This window comes from Pochonia chlamydosporia, chromosome 3 (assembly GCF_001653235.2).
Source record: "Pochonia chlamydosporia 170 chromosome 3, whole genome shotgun sequence".
Lineage (NCBI taxonomy): Eukaryota > Fungi > Ascomycota > Sordariomycetes > Hypocreales > Clavicipitaceae > Pochonia > Pochonia chlamydosporia.
The window spans coordinates 4,990,072-5,015,485 of NC_035792.1; the positions used below are offsets into that span (position 1 = coordinate 4,990,072).

At 51.4% G+C, this 25,414-nt stretch overlaps 8 protein-coding genes across 8 annotated transcripts; 2 read left to right on the top strand and 6 right to left on the bottom strand.

Annotated features, from left to right (window-relative positions):
• Window positions 1-553: 553 nt before the first annotated feature.
• VFPPC_13812 (lipase/thioesterase) lies at window positions 554-1,897 on the top strand (the record flags this gene model as incomplete). The annotated part of the gene is made up of 4 exons (XM_018291584.1): window positions 554-756; window positions 843-988; window positions 1,090-1,673; window positions 1,760-1,897. The coding sequence occupies 4 exons, from the start codon at window positions 554-556 to the stop codon at window positions 1,895-1,897; spliced, it is 1,071 nt and encodes a 356-aa protein (XP_018146067.1).
• A 371-nt stretch (window positions 1,898-2,268) lies between these two features.
• On the bottom strand, window positions 2,269-3,988 carry VFPPC_05313 (cyclopropane-fatty-acyl-phospholipid synthase; the record flags this gene model as incomplete). Its single annotated transcript, XM_018284531.1, has 4 exons — window positions 2,269-2,454; window positions 2,517-2,625; window positions 2,674-3,797; window positions 3,884-3,988. The coding sequence occupies 4 exons, from the start codon at window positions 3,986-3,988 to the stop codon at window positions 2,269-2,271; spliced, it is 1,524 nt and encodes a 507-aa protein (XP_018146068.1).
• Window positions 3,989-5,213: 1,225 nt separating this feature from the next.
• VFPPC_15933 (hypothetical protein) lies at window positions 5,214-5,552 on the top strand (the record flags this gene model as incomplete). The annotated part of the gene is made up of 1 exon (XM_018293686.1): window positions 5,214-5,552. The coding sequence occupies one exon, from the start codon at window positions 5,214-5,216 to the stop codon at window positions 5,550-5,552; it is 339 nt and encodes a 112-aa protein (XP_018146069.1).
• Window positions 5,553-6,335: 783 nt separating this feature from the next.
• VFPPC_15934 (hypothetical protein) lies at window positions 6,336-6,989 on the bottom strand (the record flags this gene model as incomplete). Its single annotated transcript, XM_018293687.1, has 1 exon — window positions 6,336-6,989. One exon carries the CDS (start codon window positions 6,987-6,989, stop codon window positions 6,336-6,338), a length of 654 nt encoding a protein of 217 aa, XP_018146070.1.
• A 3,562-nt stretch (window positions 6,990-10,551) lies between these two features.
• Window positions 10,552-11,169, bottom strand: VFPPC_05320 (hypothetical protein; the record flags this gene model as incomplete). The annotated part of the gene is made up of 1 exon (XM_018284534.1): window positions 10,552-11,169. The coding sequence occupies one exon, from the start codon at window positions 11,167-11,169 to the stop codon at window positions 10,552-10,554; it is 618 nt and encodes a 205-aa protein (XP_018146073.1).
• Window positions 11,170-11,711: 542 nt separating this feature from the next.
• VFPPC_05321 (MFS sugar transporter) lies at window positions 11,712-13,327 on the bottom strand (the record flags this gene model as incomplete). Its single annotated transcript, XM_018284535.1, has 2 exons — window positions 11,712-13,045; window positions 13,123-13,327. 2 exons carry the CDS (start codon window positions 13,325-13,327, stop codon window positions 11,712-11,714), a joined length of 1,539 nt encoding a protein of 512 aa, XP_018146074.1.
• A 1,611-nt stretch (window positions 13,328-14,938) lies between these two features.
• VFPPC_05322 (glycoside hydrolase family 81 protein) lies at window positions 14,939-18,092 on the bottom strand (the record flags this gene model as incomplete). The annotated part of the gene is made up of 10 exons (XM_022428447.1): window positions 14,939-15,426; window positions 15,506-15,585; window positions 15,658-15,740; window positions 15,817-16,133; window positions 16,185-16,237; window positions 16,309-16,596; window positions 16,665-16,888; window positions 16,961-17,349; window positions 17,415-17,817; window positions 17,880-18,092. 10 exons carry the CDS (start codon window positions 18,090-18,092, stop codon window positions 14,939-14,941), a joined length of 2,538 nt encoding a protein of 845 aa, XP_022284532.1.
• A 1,635-nt stretch (window positions 18,093-19,727) lies between these two features.
• Window positions 19,728-20,600, bottom strand: VFPPC_15935 (C6 transcription factor; the record flags this gene model as incomplete). The annotated part of the gene is made up of 1 exon (XM_018293688.1): window positions 19,728-20,600. The coding sequence occupies one exon, from the start codon at window positions 20,598-20,600 to the stop codon at window positions 19,728-19,730; it is 873 nt and encodes a 290-aa protein (XP_018146076.1).
• Window positions 20,601-25,414: the final 4,814 nt, after the last annotated feature.

A 25,414-nucleotide genomic window follows, 5' to 3' on the forward strand; every position in this document is an offset into this window, starting at 1 on the left:
ATTCTTGATTCTATGTACGAGTGAGAATTGAGATGTCTGGGCCGGCGGGACGGATTTCCGCGATTTGCTCCCCGGTTCGCAATTGTCCATGAAAATGCACAAATGAACGTGCCAAAGTTCACACCAAGTGGCCATCAATCCGTTATTATTCATAATTATACTGGACCAAGGCAATCATGCGATTGGCCCATTCCTTACGCCGCCATCTCTCGTCAATACATGCACCCAAAAGTCAAGACACGGAGCCGGCATGACAGCTGGTCCCGCATCCGAGGTCCGGGAACGCAACATCTGCTCTCAACACTTTCGGGCCGGCTGTCAAATGTCATCACGGTTGAATACACGGATCAAAGGCATCACTGTGCCGCACTCAATATCCCAAACCCAATTGGCCCTCTCCCGGTTTTGTGATTGAGTTTTTGGTTCCTAAAGAGCGGACAAATAGTTTGACGTGTAGCCATCACAGAAAAGGGGCATTTCATCCATTTCCCTCTTCCAACAACATTCCGCCCGAAAGGCCAACCCTTGATATTAACACCACACATCAACCATCATGCAGGCGACGACGAATGTAAAGCTGTCCATCTTGGGCATGCTCGATCTGTTCCCTGCCCTCGCCTCTATTGTTGCAGTGGGAGTCTTATCTGTCTTGACCGGACTGTTTCGCAGCCAACGAGACGCGCCTAGCCTTCACCTTCACATTGCGTATGCCATCTTGAGAAAGGCCACGACAAGACTGACTCCCCTTCAACTGCAGTAAGTGTTGGCCTAGCTGCAAATATGGCAGAGCGAGCCTTTCTTTGTATGAATTTAAGATTTGGGTCTTGACATTTTACCGCTAGACTAATCTCCCCTTTGACCGACGTCGTGTACAAGCAATACGCACGCTCCGCCAAGTTTAAGCCCGAGACTGTAGACCTTGGTGCTGGAGCCCACGGTCACTGGATTGGAAATAAGAACGCCAAAAATGTCTTGATTTGGTACCATGGTAAGTAATTGCGGCAGATTGCCATGAAAAGAGAAGAGCAAAAAGATGAAAAAGAGCAGGAAAAGTAGTCATCGGGGTCCTGTACTGACACTTCCTCGCAGGCGGCGGCTTTTGTCTCCCTGCAAACATGGGATACTTCAAGTTCCTCGAGAGCCTCGTTGCTTCGTCTCAAAAGTCTAATCAAGACTTGGCCGTCTTTGTCTTGACCTACACATTGGCGCCAGGCGCGGCGTACCCTACCCAGCTCACGCAAGCAGTGGCAGCACTACGGTACATAGTGAACAACACGGGCCGAAAGCCGTCTCAGGTGCTCATCGGAGGTGATTCTGCCGGAGGAAACCTGGTCATGGGGGTTTTGTCCCACCTCGCCCATGGACATCCGGCCATCCCCAAGCTCGAGTTGAGCGAGCCGCTGGCGGGAGCTGTGGGCATCGCGCCGTGGACACTAATCGGTGAAGACCATGGTGATCGGGAGATATACTCTGGCGGCGATTTGATCACCCCGGCGGTAGACAAGCCTTGGTCGAGCGCATTCCTCGGAGGCTCAGACAAGGACTATTTTACAAGCGCCTCGACGGCACCGAAGAGTTGGCTTGCTGCGTTCCCAGTCAAGAGAGTACTAATTCTTGGCGGAGGAAACGAGATTTTGCTGCCTGCAATTGAAGATTTGGCAGAGAAGCTCCAGGTACGTCATCCCCAACGGACGGTGATAAAGTCCGGCACACCATTCTGTCGATTTGCTTGCCCACCGAGGCTGATGCATAAAAACAGGATGCCCTCCCCAATGTGGAGTTGTTCATCGGCCACCGTGAAGGCCATGTCGCTCCGGTATATAACCTCTACGTTGGTGACAATACAGAAACGCTGCAGGGCAAAAAGGTCAAGGCGTGGTTGAGGGAAATATTATAGATTAAATTGCCTGTGCGCCAGCCAGTAATGGCTCTCCTGCCCTCTTTCTTCTGCCACTCAAAAAATGGCGCCATATGTGATTGATCCATGTGTAATGCACTTTTCATCATGACCAACCCGGACCAGTGCAACTTCTATACGCCAAAAGCAAGACGATAGCTCTATGAACTTTTCCTTTTCCGCAACCTTGCACTCATTCTCTGTGCTACAACAGAAATGTTATCGCATCCTCCTTTATTGGCCCTGTCGGCTGTTGTTGGGGGACTATGTGTCAGCGACTGTGATGGCGTGCTAGCGCTCCCGTGCTACCGGCATGCCCGTCCACCTGGTCCCCCTCCAATGCTGTCGGGTCAGCAATGCGCACCCCCGACTTACTTGGGGAGACTAGCCTTGCCAGCTGCACGGCTGGCGGCCAAAGCTCCAGAAAGGCCGTGCTGCGAGCCAACGCCGTTGATGCGGTGGACGGAGTTGAGGTTCTTCACCACAAGAATCTGGAAGCACGTGGCGCTGCCCTGGCGAGAAGCAATGACGGACCAAGCGAGGAAAAGCTCCCAAATCTACAACCCTGGTTAGTAAAACGTGGCACACCGGACAAGAGCCCTGCTTGGAGAATACATACTCTGTACCAGCGTTGTCCATACTTGGCCGTGATGGTGTCGGCATTTCCTACCCAGTTGCGGTACCAGCGCCAAAGAGTGGCAGAGTAGTGCACGCCGACTGTATCCACGCTGCAAGCTGTCAGCTTGGCGGCGTCGAAAAAGGGTTGGGTCACTTACCTCTTGACCTCGAAGCCTGCGCTCTCCAGGGACCGGACGTAGTTCCAAAGAGGAGTCGAGGCATCGGCGCCGCGGAAGATGTACTTGTTGAGGAACAGACCCCAGATGAAGTCTTCATACTGCCAGGCCTGTCGAAGACCAGAGAGTTGGACGTACATGGCGCCGTCATCTTCGAGCATTTCGTAGCACTGTCGGAAAAAGGTGGTGAGCTTTCGAACGCCGACATGCTCACCCATTTCGAGCTGAGAAATCTTGTTGTACTTTTGCTTTGGCGCATCACGGTAATCCATGCACAGAATCCTGCTCTGCTCCTCGGGCACGCCGGCATTTCGAAGGACATCGTTGCCCCAAGCGGCTCCGTTCTCAGCAATGGTGATGCCGGTGACCTTGGCTCCGTAGTTTACGCTGGCAAACTTGGCGAGCGTGCCCCAGCCCGATCCAATGTCCAAGAGGGTCTCGCCCTCCTTGAGCTCAAGCTTCTCGCACACAATGGCCATTTTGTTGTCCTGGAGCTCCTCCAAAGTCTCCTCACGGGTGGTGTCGGAGATGATGCCGCTGGTGTAAATCATGCGAGGGCCGAGGAACCAGGCGTAGTGGTCGTTTCCGGAATCGTAGTTGGGGCGGATTTGCTCCATGTCCTGGTCCTTTGTGTGGAAGAGGACGTCGGGGCCAAACGTAAACAGAATGAACTTGAAGAGGTCCTTGGTAAAGCTAAACTTGGACCAGTCGTGACGGTACTCGAGGATGTCCAGGACGTCTCCCTTGAAATCGGCCTTGCCGTCAATGTACATTTCAGAAAATGTCTGGATTGGCACCTTGTTGGTGCCGCTCCATTTGGCCTGGTCGGCCGCGTCCTTGAAGGTCACATACGACTCAATGGGGCGGCCAGGCAACTTGACATTCTCATTGATGCGCGGGCTAAAATTGGATGTGTAGGTCCAGTAGGCGATGAGGATGGGGAAGAGCGTAAGAATGGCAAAAAAGATGGTGGTCTTGAGGCCGCCGCCGATGAAGCGGCTCATCAGGTATGGCACGCCCAACAAGAGGACACCAAGCACAATGTTGGAAAAGCTCTCATTTCCAGCACCTTCAGCCGGCAGCGGAGCATTGTGAATGGCCGGTGACTTGAAAGGGGCAGTTAGCATAGAGCAATTGATGAATTGACTTGGTGGCAAGGCATGCTGGGAAAGGAGAGGCAGAATCAAATTACATTCGTGATGGGGACGCCGCAATCCACCTGCTCAAAGGCCGATGGTGCAGCCTTGGGCGTCTTGATGTAGGAGATGTCTCCCTCCAGGTCGGGCTTGCTCTTCATGATTGCAGAAGCAATTGAGATTGACGGATGAAAAGGTTACGAGTGAGCCAATGGAACTGACAGGCGTGACGTCGTCGTGAGAAGCGGCTGGGGAGCAATCAATGGATGAGCCCTTTTGCCTGAAGTGTCGTCGTGGATGAAAGGGGTGATTCGTGAGGCACCACAATTCAAAATGCCAGCTCGAGCTCGGCCAGGAGTGGATTCAAAAAGCTCCAAGCCCCACATGAGCATTCATCAAGCAACCAGACAACCATGCGCGGCTCAACAAGCTTTTGTGTTTTGTGTGTGCTCTGTGTGTGTGGCTGTTTCAGTGGCCCGCTCGTTTGGGCTCGCCCATGAATCCAGGCACCAGACCAGACCTTTGATTGATTGATTGGCACGAACTAGGTCAGGGCAAGGACCGCCACAGCCACGCTTGAAGAGTCAAGTTTGTGGATCATGGAGATAGATACAGAGCAGACACCAGACCACACGAGGACCAAACCACATGCTTGTGACTGACTGGCAGTGTGCTCGACACACCGCCCGCCCTCTCAGCCATCAAGACACGCAGGAGTATTCCGTGCACGTGATTCGCTCCAGTCCTCGGTTCCGCGGGCCGTAAGAGATCCGATTTGTTTCATCCATCTACTTATCCTAGGCAATCTCATGCTAAATGCCGAGCAAAGCACAAGAGTGACCAAATAGACACAAAAAGCAATACCATTTAGTAGCGGACGATCATTTTAGCCCAACTAGTTTTCTTTTCGGCTGCATCCTCGGTCTGCCCACCCGTGTTCAGGCATTGGTGGCTTTGGAAACCTCCGCGAGATATCAATCTCACTCAAAGTGATGACACTCCAATGCAACCCTCTTGTCTGTTGTGCGTCCACGCTTAAGTGGTAAGCTTATTGATAAGCGACTTCCTACTTGCCGGCTTGCAAACGTACGTTCAGTTGAGAGGACCAAGCTAGTGCCAGTCTACGGCATGCTCGGCGATATCAGTTTCCCAGACGTAAAACAATCCAGAGTTATGGTGGGCAGATGGAGAACACGATGTGAAGATGCAAAAAAGTTGTTTAGCAAAACACTATATATACCCCCCTAACATCTTCGCAACTTGCATGTTGAATCCAGTAGCTCAAGCACATAAAGAGCCACATACCAATCGTCCTGCATGTAAGACACCAGACTCAGTCACACCAGCCATCACGGGTCAACATTTGTTAGTTGCCAACAAGCCACCATGTACCTTTTAACCGCCTCCTTTCTCGCAGTTCTCGCCGCCTCTGCCGTGAATGCCGAGAAGCAAATGCAAATCAACTACTACAGTGATCATTGCAGAAGCTATGTTGGCCATGTGGATGTAACATGGGCAACGGCTTTGTACGGCGGAAAGGACAACTGCTACAACTACCAATACGGCAACTCTGTCAACATTGCCAATTGTTACAAGCCCGGTGGTTGTCTTTGCAACTTTTACTATCAACCCAACTGCCAAGGCGGCGCAACCCAGCAAGCTCAGGGCAACAACTGTATAGGGGGTGCTCAGCAGCTCAAGTCATTTGCTTGCTACTACCGCTGAAATGTAGGGGGGGCTCTGGCATACAAAATGTTACGTTGAAGCGTTTTCAGCAGCCCTTGCTAGCGTTATGATTTAAAATGAAATGCCAAAGAGCTGTCATTAAATAGCGGCGTGTGCCTCTATATACTCAATTATACAACTACAACGAGCCAAGCAATCCCCATGATGACTGCAAATAGACTTGATCCAACCGTCGCCGCCGCGGCCGTTACCACTGGTGGAAACGGACTCGTACAATCTGCATTGGTCCCATTGCCGCACGATGTCACAGGTGAAGGGCGGAGGGTCTCCTCTGTGACTGTCGTCAGGCTAGTAGTACCAGACCCCTGGCATCCTTCTCCTCCCATACCTTCCGAGCATGATGTTGGTGGTTGAGTAGGCACTGGCGTGGTAGTCTGACCCGGGGGACTCTCAGTACAACGTCCCCCTACGTCTGTACAAGTCGGAGGCGGCAGAGGAGGAGATGTAGTAGCCGTCGGTTCTGGGCTGTTGGTGAAGCAGGCGCACACAGAACTGGCACCGGTAATGACTGCAGTGGCCGAATCACGGGGGCAGGCTGTCGAGACACACTGTTCTATGAGTTTAGAGAGCTGTCCTTGAGAACTGGGCTTACACAGGCACCCAAAGCTATTGTCTGTACATCCAATCAGTGGACCAGCCGATTTGAAGCAGGCACTTGCGCAGGACGGAATGGCGGTTGTGGCTTGAATGCATTGCGTGATTGTCTTGGTGGAAGGCTGTTCGACGCTTGGGGTAGGCGTCTGTGTTGTTTCACCCGGAGGCTCAGTGTTTGGAGAAGAGGTCTTTGGAGGAGTTGTCTCCGGAATTGTCCCCGGAATGGTCCCCGGGACGGAGCTGGTTTCTGGGACGGCCGTCACTGGAGTTGTGGTGGGGGTTCCTGGGGATGTAGTCAAAGTCTCTGGAGTTGAGGTCGGGATCCCGGGGGGTGAAGTCAAAGTCCCTGGAGGCGGAGAAGTGGCCGATGAAACTTGAGATTCTGGCGGAGGCACAGAGGAGCCCGGAGGGGGCAGAGTGAGTGCGGAAGAGGTAGATGTTTGAGCCGGAGGAGTGGTCTTTGTCTGCGTTGTAATCCGTGATATTAGTGAATGGCTGTTCGGTCCGCGGGACATCTACTGGAAGGCCAAGTACATTGCATTTCTTTTCAAGAAAGATTTTTAGCTTCTTCCGCCAATGATGGTTGAGCTTCAACCCGTCACAGAACTTGCCAATGTCGCCAACTTTGTTGGCCTTTTTGCACAAGAACGCAATCTTCTTTCCTTTGAGCTTTTTCAGGCCACACCTTGGGATTTCTCCGATAATCCTGTCCAGATATCCAAATGTCCTAGGCTCGAGAAGACCGCCTTCTGGCGTCTGAACGATTCCCTGGGTGGCCGCAGCGGCGAGCCCGAGAGCCAGAGCCACAACGGAGAAACGCATCAGGATAGCCGGAAGAAAACGAGTTGACCTGTAGCGAGGGTATTCCTAACGTTGTTGACCAAGAAAAGGGAGCCTGGTACAGACAAGCAAGGAATGAGTGGCAAGATGATGTTTAAGTACCACAAGTCAAGATTTACGATCCACGATCCACGATCTACAACCTCATCTAGTTTCTTCCAACCCGGCTTCTCACCTGAGCTTATGTTTCAGACAGTGAGGTCGCTTCAACTCGAACCAGACTTGCACGGGGGGCGTGGTGAGAATTTCCCACATCAACTAGCGACCTCAGGTGACGATGCCGTTCTCCTATTGTCGTGTGACGAGGCACGGCTCAGGTACAACTTGACTTGGTCGGTTTTCGCCGACGAAGCTGAAGATAAAACAAGAATGAGTTTGCTACGTGGAGAGACCTCGCTGACATACCTGGCCCTGATGCCCTCGCAGGGCTTGTGGCTGTTTTCGGCTTCGATTTGTATCAGGTCCGTGGGTCAACTTGCTCGTCAGGAACCGGCGAGCTTTCCACTTCTGCTGCCACTCGCCGCCAAGATAAATCGGGCTTCCAGGGGTCCGGGGAATAAATTTGGCCTTATTGCAAAACTTTCATCTTTCGTAGAAAAAGGATGGTGTATCCCAATGCGCCGCGCGCGATGCCGAGCCCATGCATTGGAGTCGGGTCCATCACTGGGGATTATGCTTATCATTAGAGTGTCTGGTGTATGCAAAGAATTCCCCGGCGTTTCAGGCAAAGGGTGGGCTTAGCAACGACATGCGAATGGCGATTGACTCGCAAAAGCGCACTGAATTTTGCAACTTTAGCCTTGTCTAATACTGTAATTGTATTATCACACACTGACGGCCTGGTTAAGCGGAGAGCAGCCTGCGGCCAGTTTGGTCGATGCTGTTCATCATTGACCGAAGATTTTGAGCGTAATTCCATGTATAAATGCTCGCTGGGGACGTCAATGTATAATATCTTCCATGTGCAGTAGCCCACAAGTTAAGGTATTCAAAATGATTCAACAATTTTTTGTAGTTTGCTAGTCATTGTATGCGGTTGGATGACTCTTGCGCTTAGATGTTAAGCCATCTCCCTGACAAAATCAAACATTTCGTATACGCCGGATGTTTCAACCACAAGCATCCACCAGGTCCTGCCTCAGGTTTGCCCAAGACTCAAAATTCAATGGCGGTTGAAAGGCGTCCAGCATATGCCAAGGTGTGCTCCGACCCCTTATTGATCTTATTACAGACCACATGCCCGTGCAATGACTGGTGGTGGGCTTCTGCTTTGCTGGCGCCACTTTTTTGTGAGTATACATCTATTGTACACTCGTGGACAGCACGCCCGTAGACGATACCAATGCCATATTTCTTGCCGTGGAAACAAAACTAAGCTGGGCTGACAGGACAAACCATTCGTTTGTTGGGAGGAAGGTACCTCTTCAAATTGACTTGACGAGGGCTTCGTTCGTGGGTTATGGGCAACTAATGGACGACTTTAGCAAATGCGGACATTTTTATGAACATGAAGCATAATTCAGACACTGCTGCACCCAAGAGAGCATATAGAAGCTTACAAGTCTCAAAAGTTTCCATACTTGGGCAGATTGTGAAGGTAGCCCCAACCTCCACACACAATCCCTCACACCCCTTCATGCGGTTGTGTCAACATAGCGATACTGAAAAATGCTGATGTGTCAGTTATCTTTAGAAAGATAGTAACATTATCCGTAAAAGTGCAGCACTCCCTGACGTAGCAACGATTCTGCCGCCTGTGGTGACGACGGTAGCTGGCTGTATATGAAGCCAGTGAGATTGAGTCATCAGAGTCCCGATCGCGAATCTCTAACAGAAGTCACTCATTCAGTCATGCCTGTGCCAATTAGTCGATCTATTACAGCCAAGGTACCTCCCACTACTGGTATGCTACCAACCTATAGTCGTCCCCTTCAGCGCAAAGAATAACTCAGCTAGAAATTGGACTCGGGTTCGGCCATCCACAACGAAGCATTCGGTGCGACCAACCGTCTCACTGGAGCCGATAACTACTGAAAGAAACCAGGCGACTACCAAGATGCAAACAATGTCGAAAGAGACTACGCTGGTAATGCGCCTAGCATCACCAATATGTCGACCACCGGGCTGGCCGCCAAGCACCCGCAACCCTGTATCACAGCCAAATTATCCACAAAAACCGAGTCGGCGGCTACTTCTTAAGACTGATCAAAATGTCCCGCACGATTGTCCGCAAAGACTGGCCAGTGAAGAAAGGCGGTGCACAAAGCGTGGGTACACATCTGCTCATCACCCCTCAAATGCTCCTGTCACTTCGAATATGTTGTACAACGACGTGATGACGTGACAACAGATCAAAACACTCACTGTGCCGACTAGTACAACATTTGCGGAGCTAAGACGGGTTCTTTGCGCAGAATGGGCTTTGGAGAATGTCAAATCGAGTATTCGATATTCTCCTGGTCAATGACATGTTACATACAACTTTACCAACTCAGTTGTGCAACTCCTGCGTTGACTGTGTTTCGGTTCGGGAGTGACTGGCTGCCTCTTCAAGGTTATCAGCCAGGCTTAAAAGCTTGCTCAGCCAGTCACAACCCCCCGAATCACCCAATGCCACAAAACCTCAAGCTACTTGGCTGAAACACCAATTATTCGCTTTGGCTGACTTGACTAGGATGACCCACCATCAGCTGGACAAAGCCTAGCTATCCATTCTGTTAGCTCTGTGACAAGGCCCAGACCACGACATACCCAGAATGGAATAATGAATTGCTGTTAGATTTGAGACTACTGGTCAACTCGCGGCTGATTCTCGACAGAAGGGTTCGTCTTGTGTGCGCGGTGTCAGCCTTTGCTGCCGCAATACCCGAGCTGAAGTCTGTGGCTTGGGTTGATTGATAGTGAGCGACCGAACTGAAGAGGAATAAATATTGTAAAGGCCTGCCTGTTATTGACTATGAGTTGTTGTGTGCTTTCATACCTTTCAAGCCGAGGGCATTTTTTTGAGGATCACATCATTTTGTCGTGTAAGTGGACGAAGCCTCAAAGTATCGAACCCCCAGCAAGCGCCGCGCCGACCCATCACATCGAAACCCAACATGGCTGGTGAAATTGTCCAACAGCCCAATACGAGCCAGGAGATCCTTCCTGTTGACCCTGCGAATGTCATATCGAACCAGCAGCCCGTGAGTGCACCCTCAACTCATTGCTACTCCGCCTAGCCGGTGGGTTGGGAGATGCGGAGTCTTTGCTAAACCCGTGCAACTTCTAGCCCGTTGAACCCCAAATGAGCACCGACACTGCGAGGCTTCGCGGCGGAGAATACGCATCTTGTAGTTGTTGCGGCTGCAGCTGCAGCGAATCTTGCTGTTGACCAATTTGACTTCTTGGGGCCTAACTGGTTGAGGGATTCAATACATCCACGTGGATGTGTTGCACAGCATTGGGGGAGAATTCGTTGCTAGGTTGACAACTGCTGATTGCAATTTACATGTAGTTTTTGAATCTAACTAACTACAGTTGAAGCCTTTTCAGCGCTGATCCCTCACTTGTGCCAGAACTGGACGTCGTTCCAGGTAATGCTCAACCCCCCGGTGCCGCTGTTGGTGGTGTACGCTCCAATCTTGTCGTAAAAGCTCCCACCCGGTGCACTGTTGTCCCGGTACATTTCCTTGCCGTTGACGTAAACGCTGAAGCGATGGTTCTTTGTGTCGTGGACAGTGTTGATGCGGACTGTGGCACCGACCTTGGCAACTCCATTGGCAATTGTCTTGCCGCCCTCGACGCTATACAGCCGACCGCCCTGTTCAACTCCCATGATGAAGTACGGGCCGCTGTTGCCATTAAACGTTTGCTTGATAGAGATGCGACTGCCAGACATGGAGTTAATCTTAAACTCGCCACCAAACTGGCGAATTCCTGACGAGTAGTCGTCCTTGTACCTGCGCTCCGCTCGAAGGTGGCCGTTGGAGCATCCTGATCCGCTCGTGTCGCCATTTGGAGACTTGGGAATAGAAAATGTGTTTCCGCTGACTTTGCCGCCCGCGCATTGTTGCTGAGAGAAGCTGGGCTTGTCTTGCACCCATCCTCCCCCTTCGACTGGACTCCCCGCCAGAGCGAGCGAAGCGGCTGAAAAGGCCCAAATGAGTGTTTTTGCGAGCATGATTATAGACTTGTAGGCGAAATCAAGTGAATTTGTCAAAATTTCTAAGACGCAAGGCTTGAGGCTTTGTTTCTCTGGTTTCCTCCCTCGCAAGTCGGCTCCTATTTTATAGTTGAGACTACAGAAGACTCATGGGTCTAGCAACTCCAGCAATGACTGAAACAGGAAAGTTACATTAGCTTGGCATCATTGGTGGAAAATCAGTCTATGCATGATCCTGCAATGACCAAAAATGCACTACATGGCATGGTCCAGCATCAAGGTTTCCAGAAGCAATGTAACGATAAGCCGGCAAGTCCAATTCGATGGAACAGCCGACACATTTCTCCTCAATAATCTGGGGGTAGACGCGGGAGTTGCATTGTTGTCGGCACGTCACACATGCAGTGCATGATGCGCCTTTTTATTTTATTTTATGTTATTTTATTTCTACATATCCCTCTATACAAATTCTCGTCTAATGCTGAGTTGTGTAGGCCAATCTATGAATGCTATATTTATGATGCCAATGTAGTGCCGCATGATGACTACGGCTCACCTCTTTATGACCTATGCTCTACAGTTCCCTTGGCATCCGCCGATGTCGTCTCGTTCGTCGCCCCGTGGATGTGAGGCAAGGACCGGGCAATCTTGGGAGGATCCCAAATGCTCTTTGACTTGAGGAAGATTTCATCAATCTCCTCGAGAGAGCGACCGCTGGTTTCGGGAAAGAAAAAGTACACGGTCGGAACAATTGCCGCATTGAGAACGGCGAAAACGATATAATACCGATAACTGATTGTGTTGAACCCAATGGGCGTGACTTCGGCCAGCAAAAAGTTAAAGATCCAGACCGCGGCCGTCGACACGGCGCTGATGGCCGCTCGGAGCTGCAACGGCGCGACTTCTGTGGCGTAGAGAAAGGTCAGGCCGGAATAGCCCACGGTGAAGATGAATTGAAAGACGAAGAGGAAAATGACTGCCACGACGAGGGCTCCCGTGTTGCCCTTGGCAGAGGTCGTGCCCGACAGAATCGCCATGGAGACGGCCATACCGGCGGCGCTCCAAAGCATGAGAACGCGGCGTCCCAGGCGATCAATGGTGAAGAAGGCCAGGTAGCCACCAAGGGGCTGGGTCATGCACATGGCTGCCGCGAGGATGCGCGAGTTGATTGGGCTCATCTCGAGGTACTGTTCAAAGATGGTGGTGGCATACATGGAGATGAGGTTGATGCCGCACATTTGCTGAAACATTTGGCCTGTTGCCGCGAGCACCGTTCGGTGAAACATGCGCTGTGAGCCGTTTGTCAACATGGCCCTCCAGGACATTGTTCCACAAATCGACAGAGAGAGCTCGATATCCCGAATATCGTCGCTGATGCTTTCGTCGTCTGGGGACGTGTCGTTGAGAGCGGCGAGAATCTCCCTGGCCTCGTCCTGCCGTCCTTGCTTGACCAGCCACCGAGGAGACTCTGGAAAGACGGAGACGAAGACCATGATTGTGAGCAAAAACGCAATCTGGATTCCGAGGGGAAACCGCCACGAAATGGAGCTCGTCTTCACAAAGTAAAAGCCAAAGTCGATCCACAGGGCTATCGACGCGCCCGCGCCGAGGAAGATGCCATCAGTGACAACGTGTGCTCCGCGCTTGGCTGGCTTAGAGATTTCAGACTGCCACACTGGCACCGTGGCCAGATATCCGCCGGTTCCCAGACCTAGAACCAGCCGTGCGACGATGAATTGGGCGAGGCTAAAGGACGAGGCCATCAGGGCGGCGCCAACCGCGGTAATGGCAGACGCCAGAAAAATGACTCGTCTTCGACCTAGCTTGTCTCCAAGGTAAATGCAAGAGAGCGACCCAAACATGCCACCGACGGTGAAGAGCGCGACGACAGTTCCTGCCGTTGAGTGTTATTCTGTATTCTCACATGATGCCATCATGGGGACTTGAACAGGACGCGAGAGGGAAATATACCCTGAATGGTAGAGTTGTAATGCTGCTGCTCTCCGTCGGTGGTGATTGTGTCAAGCTGGGGAAACGTCTTGATGAACGAATCCAGCGTCAACAGGCCGCCGGCAACACTCAAGTTGTAGCCATAGCAAAAGAAAGCCGGGCAGACAACTAGCCAGATAATTGCTCGGCTCAGGGCAGAGCCACGGAGGCCGAGATAGGGAGCCATGGTTGTGGTTTGCTGCCTTGTCGATTGAAAGGGTCTCAGATGACCTGACTTTGAACAAGATCAGACAAAAATCGTTTCAGTAAAATCGAGCTGTGTTGCGTTTGGATTGGGCTAAGTGGTTGGATTGGATTCAACCTGTTGCTATCATGTTGAACCGCAACCAAACAGTCAAGATGTTGACCCAGGGTGCCTTGGATACACTTGAGTAATTATATAGGTATACTCTCTATCGCCTCTCCGCAAAACGGGTTGACCCGCAAGGTTTAAAGGAGACCCTCCTCCGCAATTCAAGTTCGTGATAATTCCCCAGAAACCCGGTCATCGGCGGCCGCCGCGTTGGTCTTGACTCTTAACTCTTCTTCCGCCTTCAGAGTGGATCAACCCCAAGTCTCAGGCTAGCTTTCTTGGAGACATTGACGATCAGCCGGCGGCCAATGGACGCCAGGTGGTTGCTCTCAAGCGCCTATTTTCTTGTTGAAGTTGAAGCGAAATTGTTCGCCCCGTTTAGAGTGTGGAGATTCCAAGTTCTTGTCCCCACGATTCACTCCTTTCCCCCGCAGCGTCGCAAACCAATTGTATGTTGGGGTAAAGGCCGATGCATGTGCAGAAATGTCTCCAGTTGGCAACATCTTTGACCCCGTTTAGGAATTGCTGACGTAGCGGGTTTAAACACTCCGGCCCCCCCCCCCCCCCCCCCCCCCATGGTGGGCTCGAGAGCTTTGTGACTGCTCATATGGTGTCATATGGTGATGGCGCCATTGTCAACCTAGACAAGAGGCTTCGGTTTGGTCATTGTCTGCCGTGGAATTATTGAGATGCCATGTTGAAATTTCTCCAACGCCACCACTTCCCCAACACCACATGCAGTTTGTTACTCAAAAACAGCCCTGCTGGCGCCAATGATACGGCCCTCTCGCGGCGCCACTGCCTTCGAGCAGACGCATGGCCCGGGGCAAGGACAACATCCGGCTCGTCCGAGCTGTGTCGACCAGCCTTAATTGCCGAGCAGTTCCCTTGAGTAACGGAGTAGTCCGCCAACAAGCCCGGCATGGCCCCCGGCTTAGGTGTGAGCGGCAGCAAAGCAGAGATGTAGATCTAAGTTAGGCTTAGATCTCGGACTTGGCTGGCCAAGCCGCACACTTGAATGGACACCAGACCCGGCAGGCAAAAAAGGCACATTTTCATTGCTCTCGTCGTTGTATTGATTTAATCTGATTAATCCACAGTCGGGGCACCGGCTGGTAACCCATATTGCACTACTATGGAATGTAGTAACATTATTTATCACACTTTGGTAAATGAATTGGTCATGCCAAGATGCTACTGGTCAATGTTTGAACTCCTGCTGTTATGATGCATAAGCAATCTGACTAGTATTGCGAGTACTCGACACACACATGGCACACACGCACACATACCCCTGACATGTCACTTGGCGCAATTCTGTCTATTGGGTAGCTTCCGGCGGCTTGCCTATAACATCCAACTCCTGCCAAATCTGTTACGAAATCACCAGTATGAAGTTGACAAAGCGACATCAAGAGTCTCAGGTGGATAGCTTTTGTGGTTTGCTTTATCAGCCCCCATCCCCATGGACATGAACCCTTCCCCTTAGGCCTGAATAAAACGAAAGCCGGAGCTCGCCGACTCAGTTGCACCATTGTTGACAAGTGACCCATCGCCCGCCATTGTAACATACTGCCCATTACTAGAAGCTTTGATAGAGTAGACCCCTGAACTGGCTCCCTGCTTCTGTCGAATGATGAATGTCTCCCAGGTAGACGCCGTACCACGTATGGCCGCGAGCGTCGATTTGCCCCCTTGGTCGGCGGTTACGTATTGACTTGTGCTGGTGAGCTGCAAGGTTCCGGCGTTGGGCAAATAGGCACTCTTGAATACCGCTGCCGAGCCGGACGAGGTAGTGGAAGCTACGAGGTTGGTATTGGAGGCTGACGCGGTAACGTACTTGCCCGAGGAGGCCTCTTGGATTTTGAAATTCCCATACGGGTTTTGAGGGAGAGTGCCGCAAATGGGTTTACCGCTAGGATTTGGCCGTGTGCCGATAAAGAAGAGCTCATTGGTATACGTATTTCCGGAGCCTAAAGTTATTTTCAACCATACTGTCAGTGACCTGTCTGCAGTTTTGACGGTTTGGCAAGGGGAGGGGACAGGACGAACCCCATGTGCTCAGTTTCCCGCTCCATTCGGCGGCTACCTGTGGGTTAAAATTTGAATATGCTGCAATGATCACGCACTTCCTTTTTATTTGACGACTGTCAGGGCTAAACTTATAATGCGAAGACACACGACCAAGAGGAGGTTTTGCTCACCATTCGTCGCCGATCGACGGGTCCAGAAGCTCAGGCATTGTATATGACCACACGTTCTGGACCCATTGCGAATCGTACAACACCTGTGTGATGCTGTTAGATAATGCTCAATAAGAACATAACCGATAATCACCTGGGTGAGTTACTTGCCTCGTTTACTGGTGTTACGGGCAAAATCTGGATGGCCGCGATTTCGCTCTTCTGGTTACCCCAGAAGAGCCACGCCCCTGACTGCCAGTCCATCACGTTGCCAATCGTTGTCAGGGCTCTAAGCTGTGCCTCTGGGTACGGGTTGTCTCGGTCAGTCGGGCTTTGTTGGGGATACAAGTGCCAGTACACTTGGGACGCGTGCTGTTCAGTGGCAATGAGTAGCTTGGCATAGTTGACATAGTCTTGGGAAAGAGCCACAGATGCCCACAGGAGAGCTCCGTAGTACCCATTGATGGCCTCTCCTGATGACTCTTGATCTCTGCTGCCTGCCCTGTTGGCGATGCCAGACGCCTAGGAGTGGCCGGTAAACCAATCACGACACCGTGTTATGGGAAACTGGGGGTCTTGGGGAGATGGATTAATGATATCCCTAGTACTGTTAACATGTCGTCCAAGGGGCGAGAACAACGGTAGGCTTCGTTGACTGGGCAAGGCACCTACCGAGCAAAGTAGTTGACGTATTCCTTGTGCTGTGACAGCCAACCAGAGTCAAATTTCGCAATCACTGCGGCCACATTCAAAAAGTATCCGTAGTGGAAGTGATGATCGTTGTAATATCCGTTTCCAAAGTCCACATACACGTTGTTGGCACCGGCCTTGTTGATGACGCCACCCCATGCCGTCTCATATGCTGGCAGGGTGGACGACGAGGACTGGAACCAGTAGTTGAAGGATACCTTGAGGTAGTCTACCACCTTATTGACTAAGTCTTGTCGACCCAAGTTCTCACTTTGCAAAGAGGAAAATATTAGTCGCTGGGGAGACAAGTTGGGAGAAAAATTGGTCAGGGTACCTACGCAATCAGTGCTAGTCGGGCTTTTGCGGCAAGTGTACCACCCCAGTAGTAAAAGTCACCGGGAACGGGAGCACTTGAGGCGTTTAGCTGGCCAATCTCGTATTCAAGGCCCTTTGTCACGCTGGAAGAGCACGAGGAGTCGAGCGGACGAGGCGGGTTCCAGGTAATGGAGGACAAGTCGTAGCGCAGTTGCCACTGGTTGCCAATGGCAGGATACATCCAACCCTGGGGAAGAAAAAGGATGAGTTAGTGCCCTGGATGTCAGATTCAAGAAATATCAGCAACGCTCATCCTCACCTTTGTTGTGAGATAGCCCAAGCTGCTCGTGGGGGGAAAGTTTGGGCTCTGCATCTTAAGGCGGTGGTGTGGCCAGGTCAACATCAACAAGTTGGATCCATCACCGACGGTGGTCCAGCTAAAGTAGAGAGTACCGGAATTGCTGGCAAATGAGTAATCCATTCCAGCTGAGGTAGGATACACTTTGTAATGCTGGTCCAGCAGTGTTTTGTGGCTAGCACTGCCCAGCTTGACGAGGCGAATGACGCCATTGTAAGGACCGTTGGCACGAATACTTCCAGAAGCAGACGAATCAGATGTTGCCGTCAGTGTTACCGTGCTCAACGCGTAGATGAGATATGTGGTGTCCTTGGTATCAGTCACTGTAAACGTTGTGCCCGTGACGTTGACTGAGAAGGGTGAGTGAATGTTAGCAGCCAGGAACGTTTGCCACAAAGGGACCTGTCAAACCTACCGCTAGCCCCGACGTTCAGGGTGTTTCCGTTGAAAGATTTTATGCCGCCATTCATAGACTTGAACAGTGGTGTAGATGCCTTAAACTCAAACGTCATGTACGGTGACCCGGGAACCAAGTACGATGTCAGCTGCGCGTTCCCCTGGAAGTATTGCACCGTCACACTCTGGGTGTCAAACGCGACGGCCTTGTGGTTTGCAAAGCTGCCCCCGTGCTCGACAAATGAAGCTCGCCAGTCAACCTGGGTTGGCTGTTTGATGGATGTGCCGTCAAACTGCCGGTTGGCGCTGACACCAAACAGAACACCGTACCCGTCTAGAGAAGACTCGTACGGGAATGGGCCAGCCGCGGTCCCGTTTCCCGGAGGAGCAGCATAAGGCGCCCACCACGAGTTCGTAGGGAACTGGGAAAGCTTGTTAGCCGCCGTGTTGTGACTGATGATCTGTCCGGGACCAGGAAACTTACCGGCGGTTTCAACCCGCTGAAAAAGGAACCGACGGGAGCAGCATCACAGGCTACAGTCCCTCCAGCTATTCCAGCAGCGGAACTTGTAGAGATGGGCCCGAATAAACCGCGCTTGTCCAGCCCTCGGACATGCTCATCAATATTCTTCGCCTGCCCCAAGCTGGCAGATGCGCCAAGCGTGGCTAGCAAAGCTTGCAAAAGAAGCTGGACCATGGTCAAGGTCACTTTGAAAATGTCCGGCGGGGAATAGCCAGTCGACCGCTGTGTCCGAGCTGGGACTTCCTAGCAAGGTGCTCATTACTTATACCTGTCACCTTTACACGACAATTACAGCCCATGTCTATTTCAGTTGTCTCGGTGCCTTATAAACGGCACTGGCTTTAGCCTATGCATCACCTACATAATGCAATGCTACAAGTCTCAGTGATATGAAAGAGTTTAGCCTCGGTGGTATTAAACTTGAAGGGTGCTGATAAAGCGCCGGTGGTTGTGCAATCTGCTCGAATAATTTCGTTTTTCCAGTAGCAGTTTTGCCCTTCTGACCTTTGCCAAAGCCCGAGCAATTATAGTCTCGAAAAGCCGCAACACGACTTGCCATTCAATGAACTGAGGATCAGGAACAAGGGCTGGGTGTGGTAGCCAGGTCTAGTAACGGCCCGACTTGCGAATACCGCATTGGGTGAAGGGTTGAAGGCTAAATTGATTTAGACAAGACCATTACCCCAGTACCCCACACAACGGCAGCTGCATCATATAAATTATTCCCCCATTGTCAAGCCGTTGTTTCAAACACTCCTCGGACCGTGTCTTTTTGGCGTCGCTGCCGCGCGGAGTCTCGCCCTGAGACAATGTCGCGGACTCTCGCCTCTGGAAAGCTTTGGTCGAGAAGGGAAGGTGCTCTATATATGATCCAGGACGCGGACATTTGTGTAAGACTTGATGCCGTGCAAGTGGCCGACTCGTGTGATCACAGGTAGCCATGGTGGTGCAGGTCTTTGGGATGCTATTGCGCTTTGCAGCCAGCTACAGAGTTGGCGGACACACTTATTCATTTGGAAAACTTGAGTAACGACGTCGTATTGCCTCAGGCTGGGTAGACAGAACATACTTGAATCAGACGTTTGCACTCATATGGGGCGGGAGGAATTGTGCCGAATTTGCTTTCTGGAAGCTCGGTTAACAAAGTCCTGCTCTATTTATTACGTAGACCCCAGACCCAAAAGAAAGGCAGTTGAGTCAAGTCAGCCAACGGGACTCAGGGCCAAGTTCAGTTATGCCAGCCCGTTCGGATTAGTTTCTGCAAAGCCCTGAAGCAGAGTTGCGCGCTGAAGTACTGACAGACAGGACGAACCCTCCCACCCCTGGCAAAATTGCCAACGTAGATAGAGCCTCCAACATGCCTCTTGTATATCCCAAGGGTAGGGTCATGTAAGTCAGATAACTTCCACCACACATATGACAGATTGGCAGCCCAATGTAGGGTACAATCTTTTGTACCTACTCCTTGTCTAGCAGAACATGCGAACCTAAAGTCCCCCATCCAGAGTCATAACAGCGCATCCCATCTTAATTACTTCTCGCGGTAGTGTCTCCGATTTAACCAGGAGCCACTAGCGTATTCTTGCATGGTGTGTGAGCGTGCAGTTGACGGACCCCTGGAAAGAGTTGCGGATCAAGGACCGGGACTATAGGCTTCTCGGCATAATAGTCCCTGGTCTATGTAACATCGGCTGCGATTCAAGCCACCTGGCTGTTAATAGCTTGGTGTGATCAGTATGCTAGTTACGGTGGGTATCAAAATGCGAACTATCACATAGAAAGTTGTCCATGTATAGGCGGACCTCCCACTCAGGAATTTGGGCCGATTATTGTAAACAACGAAGAGATATCGTTGTCGAAATCTAGCCAAAATAACTGCGGATTCCCCAGCAGTGAGCTGTCCAGAACTGTCGGCATTGGTGCAAAGGGTTCCAGGCCAGGTACCGGCTGCGGTGGTGATTGTGAAACAACGGAACCGCCATAGATGGAACCCGAATCTCCCATTGCGTTTGACATTTGGTTGTCTGTAAAGGTGTTTTGCGTCAACGTCCCGCCGCCGGATGGTTGCCCGTTGCCAAACGGCTGACGATACGCATCGGCCTCCTCAATCACGCCTTGGCCCAATTTTTGGGCATGTTTCAATCTATCTGAGTTTGGGTGATCGTGGGACTGGCGCTGATCAATCTGCCCAAAAAGCTTGCCAATTGCTTCGCACTCAACATCCATGCTCGCTGCGTGTCGCTTCTCAATGTGAACCTGACAAACCTCCATCAGATAGCCGATAATGGTAGAGTTTCGTGAGGCAACCGGATCATCTGCAAACTTGAGCAAAATCGAATGTGCGACATGGATATACTTTGCCAATGGGAAAACCAGATACAAATCGCCAAAATGAGCAAATCCCACAACCAAGGCAGAGTGGAATGCCGCGTTAATGAGCAGAGGTAGTCGGCCCGGCAGATCGGGCTGCTGCGTCAAGGGCTCGAGCAGTTTGATAGTCTTGATCGCTGAGTTGACACAGGCATATACCAGCGTCTTGGAAAGATCGGGCAGGGCACAGGGCCGTAGTCCCTCGCTCTGCTGGGCAGTCTGGTGCATGGTCTGGTTCACATGCGCAACCACCCGCTCGATGAGGAAGGGCCGTGTAAGCAGCATAATGGTCCAGTAGTACATTTGCTTCATATGGAGAGTTCCAAGATTTACAGATGTTAGGCCATCTTGGCCAGAGCCTGGTGATGTGATCGTCGTGGTGGACGATTCAGCTTGGGTGTGGTTATCTGCCCATTCCCGTTGATGTTGGCCGATTTTGTTGACCACCTCGGCCGTAATGGAGCGCTGCTCATACACTTGAGTCAATACATTTTCAAATATGGTGCACAAGTCGTTCCATGCAGAGTACTCGTCTTGAAGCTGCGTGTTTCGCGTCTCTGTTGTTGCCACGGGTCGACCAAGCGAGGCGCTGAGGAACAAATCCAAGATGCGAACCGACGTCCACAGCTTTTCCCTCAGACAAGACTCCCGCTTGGAAAATCGTACCGCAACGGCCTTTCTATGTATTCCGAGGGCGTACATTGACCCTATGGCGAACCTCAAGTGCATGGATGCTGTATTTCGGCGCGAGGCCGACAACAAGAAAACGGTAATGAGCACATATGCTTGCACCGTCAGGATGCTTGCGTCATCCATGAGGTAGCGCGTCGCCAGGTAGCGGCCGTGGAAAAAGAAGCTTTGCGCATGACGACAAAACTGTTGCGAAGACTGGGAGCCGATGGCCATGACAAGATATGGGATGATTCTCTCCTGGGCCAGTACGGTGCTCTGCCCATCCAAGGTGGACGTCAAGCGTGCCCGCAAGTCGGCCGTGTCAACAAAGTCGACCAGGCCACATGTTGCCTTTTCAAACACGTCTACCAGGTAGTTTGCCTCTGCGGTGGAAAGGGTTGGGGGAAGCTGGTGTTCTCCAGCGGTCATCCAGTTACCACTCTCTTCCGTGGAAGCTTCGACAAAGCCAGCACGTAGAGGGTCAGACACAAACTTGGACTCTCCATGACACGTCTTGGCAACTTCTCGTATGACACGGAGCAGCGACAGATTCGCCGAGTCGCCTAGAAAGATAAATCTGCCTCGTTTGTCGCGGACGAGCCGCGATTGCTGCAAGCTGGCCGCCGAAGACTGCTGTTCCCAAGTTGTATTTGCGGACTGCGGAGTACACACGATGCCTTCAGCATCCATTGACGTGAATGATGACTGCTTTGCCAGACTTTTGTGCCTTGCTCGGCGCTTCCGGACTCCATGGTCCGTATCGAATCGGCACTTCTCGTCTACTCCCCGTTCCTTACACCGGCCACAAGGCTGTCGACCATCACATCTTTCCTTGCGCTTCTTGCACCTGGAAATTGTTAGAAGACTTGACTGGCTGTTGTTTGCTTGTGAAGCAGCGAGTGTGTTGCTAATTCTTTCTTTCTTGTGTCTTCTTTTCACTTTCTTTCTTTGGGCCAAAATCGGCGCCTAATGACGAGGTTTGAGAGGGCAAGAAAAGTGAAACAGGGAATATGTATATTTGTTCTTACGTGTCACAAGCCCTTGAACATCTCTGCTGTATTCTGTCCTCCTGGTCTTGGCTCTTCATTTTGGTTTCTCGGGAGAAGGCATCAGGGGATGGATTGTGGGGCGGACATTTCTTGGGTGGATTTCTTTTGAGTAGGAACTTTGCCGTTGTTCATCAATTTGGGGGATGATTAACCGGGCTGAAAAGGGCAATAAATCTGGTTTGGAATGGAATCAATGGATACCCGGGTACCCGGTGAAGGATGTTGGAGGTCGGAGAGGATGCGGGGAAAGCATTTGCGGGGATCTTGGTTCCGATGATAAGTTCCGATGAGAGAGTCAACGGCAATGGAGATGCTCGGATCGTGCCACACAACGGAGAAGTTCATGTTCAGTGGACCAGTCTTATGAGTTGAAGAGCGAATGGTATAAGAGGTAGGGAAAACAACAAATGACCCGTTGTATTGCTATTTTTACACATGATGCGCTAAAAACTCGCTACACCAACTTAGTTTGATCCTTCATAAAGTTGCAAAAGAAGCTGTTCACTGCCTCGGGCTTCTTCAAGGGTCCGACATATGATACGTATTGGTCTGGCCGTACGATGATGATGCAGCCACTGGGAGAAACTGCAAACTCTTCGTAAATTTTGCCATGTCCCTCGTGATATGAAACATCGTCTACAAAGATTTTGTCGTAGTCCCAACCATCAGTTTCATCATATGGTCTGAACACTTGGGGAAAGTCAAAAATGGTCACGTCGGCCCGCCTTGCGCTGTGTATGGCGAGCACTTCAAAGACTTGGTCGTAGCGCGCAGTCTTTGGAGTGTACCTGTGAAGAAATGACTTCTTGTCGTCAAACACAGCTGCGACCTGTGTCAGCTTCTCCTTCTGCTCTGTTCTCGTCACATCCCCTGGGAAGACGAGGATGCGCCAGCGTCCAATGCTTGGTAAGAGCTCGTGCAAGTGCCATGGCCTCGCATCCGCCTGACTCAACACTTTGAAGCTGGGAATCCGCTTTCCCACAATGACATTGGGAGCAACAGACTGGTCTGAAACTGCCTCGTGTTGCAACGTAGCTGCGGACAGACCATTCGCTGCGCCTGTGTGGCCATTCGACATTGCCTCTTTGGCAACTACCAGACTGTTACCATAGTTGACAGCTACCACATGTTTATTAGTCCCGTTTGGAATGCATCAGGTATTTTAAACACTCACCTATCCCACTGGCAAACATGTGACCCTTCTGGAAGGCGTTTTTAAATTCTTCCATGCTGATGCCCTCGTCGTCCAAGACATCCTTTGCTGGCCTGCCCGAAAATAACCTTGAAAACTTGTGATCAAACGCAATGAGATCCTTTGCAATTTCTCTTCTTTCCGACTCATAAGTCTTGAGAATAGACCTGTTTGCTTGCCCCTTTACAACACTGGCTACCTTCCACCCAAGGTTGAAAGCTACGGGTTGTGTTAGCAGCCTCTTGGTAAAAAGTCCCACAAAGTTGACAACTCACAATCTTGCATGCTGACATTCATACCCTGTCCTGCTTTGGGGCTGTTTGAACCTCGTTAGTCTGTGGTTGTGCTGTGGGTGCTGTATGTGCAAGGGTTTTCATTTTGCCTTCTTCCCTCTCCCCTGTCTTATGTTGCCAACAAAATGTGATCGACTCACCTGTGAGTGTGCACTGCATCTCCGGCCAGAAACACGCGCTCGTGGGCTGAAAATGCGGTACCAACCCGTTGACCAATTTGGTAGGCCGTCCACCAGTCTAGCTTGCGATAAGATATCTTGTACGGCGCCATGATGCGCTGCGCAGACTCCAGTATCACCTGGGGGCTAATCTTTGACCGGTCTGCCTTTACCGCCTCGTCGCCGATTCTCTCAGTCGTTGTAAGCTGAATGTACAACCGGACCAGCTTGTTTTCTCGCGGAATCACCATGACACTTCCAGAGTTGGCCGAGTGAATCGCGCAGCGCATGCGGATATCTGGGAAATCAGTGATTGGGACAATGTCCAAGACACCCCAAATGTAATCCGTGGAGTCGCCTTCTAATTTCAGGCCAATTTGGTGCCGCGTCCACGAATGTGCACCGTCGGCGCCCAACACGTACTTTGCGTGGACGATTTCCTCCGTGTTGGCCTTGTCGTTGAGTTTTGCCGCATTCAAGAGGTCCTCGGTGTCGTCCTTGGCAAGGTTGCTTCGAAAGAGTCCGTCCTGGACCGACGTACCGTTTGCAGAGGTTGCCACTTGTTTTGGAGTTGCTTCGTCCTCCGAAAGGTGTCGTAGTCTCACTGTGACCGGATAGGCATCATCGTCGTCAACCTTGGCTTCATCAATGCTCAGACTGCTCGGCAAGACGCCTCGTTCCACCCGGATGTCGCTGCACTCCTCCATTGCGTCCAAAAAGAATCTTTCGATGCGACCTTGGTGCAGCACGACCTGCTGAAATCGGCTGATTCCGGGAATGGTATCCGGGATGCGATCACTCCGTCGAATCACCCCTTGTTCGTCGGGATTCCATAGACATATTTCCAACATGTGGTTGGCCTCTCGCCAGGCACGGTGTGCAAATCCGAGAGAGTCAAAGATTTCGAGAGTGCGACATTGCAAACCATCTGCTTGGCCGTTGAAGATTTTGGTGCCACGCTTGTCGACGATGCGAGCATGCACTCCGCACTTGGCCAGCGATGTGGCCATCATTAGCCCTGCTGGGCCTGCGCCGATGATGAGAACATCAACCTTGGACTCGGGAATTAAAGCCATGATGACGGCGTGAGTAAACTGTGGGCTTGGTCTCGAGGTGCCAGCTAAGAATGGGTGACGGCTTGTATAGATACACCATCTCGAGACACTCTGGTTCGCTGAGCGAGCGATGGCTTATTTATAATGGTGGAAGGTTACACACGCACAAGCACTTGACGTGAAGGGTAGTCATTCATCTACAGTCATAAAAGAGAGAACTTCCGGACACTTGCCAAACCAAGTGACTGCCTCGTCTATCCGAGCCATTCAGCATGTCCACATTACACATTGCATAACTCTGCGAGACGGGGACCGGAACATTGATGAATTGTTTTCAGCCACTTGGACCAGCGAGTCGCATCGGATGATGAAGGGTCTTGGCGCGGGGAGCAGTGGAAACATCCGAGACATGCTGGCCAAACCCATTGGGCGTTGTGAGTGGCGTCCATGAGAGATTGATAACTGGCGAATCCCCTCCTTTGTGTGTTTTGGGATGATCTTGTACTGGTGGCTCGATCGGCACCGTTTGTCAAGAGCAGCTTTTGTGGTCGGCTAGTCGGAACTTTTCCTGTTGACCGGATTGTACACTAGCAGCCACAAGCTTCGCAGAGGTAATGGACCAAGGTATCCGACAATAGAAATGTTCCGACTCCCTCCAAGTTGACTTGTTACGTGTGCGAATGCAAATCTGTGGAATAGGTTTGACT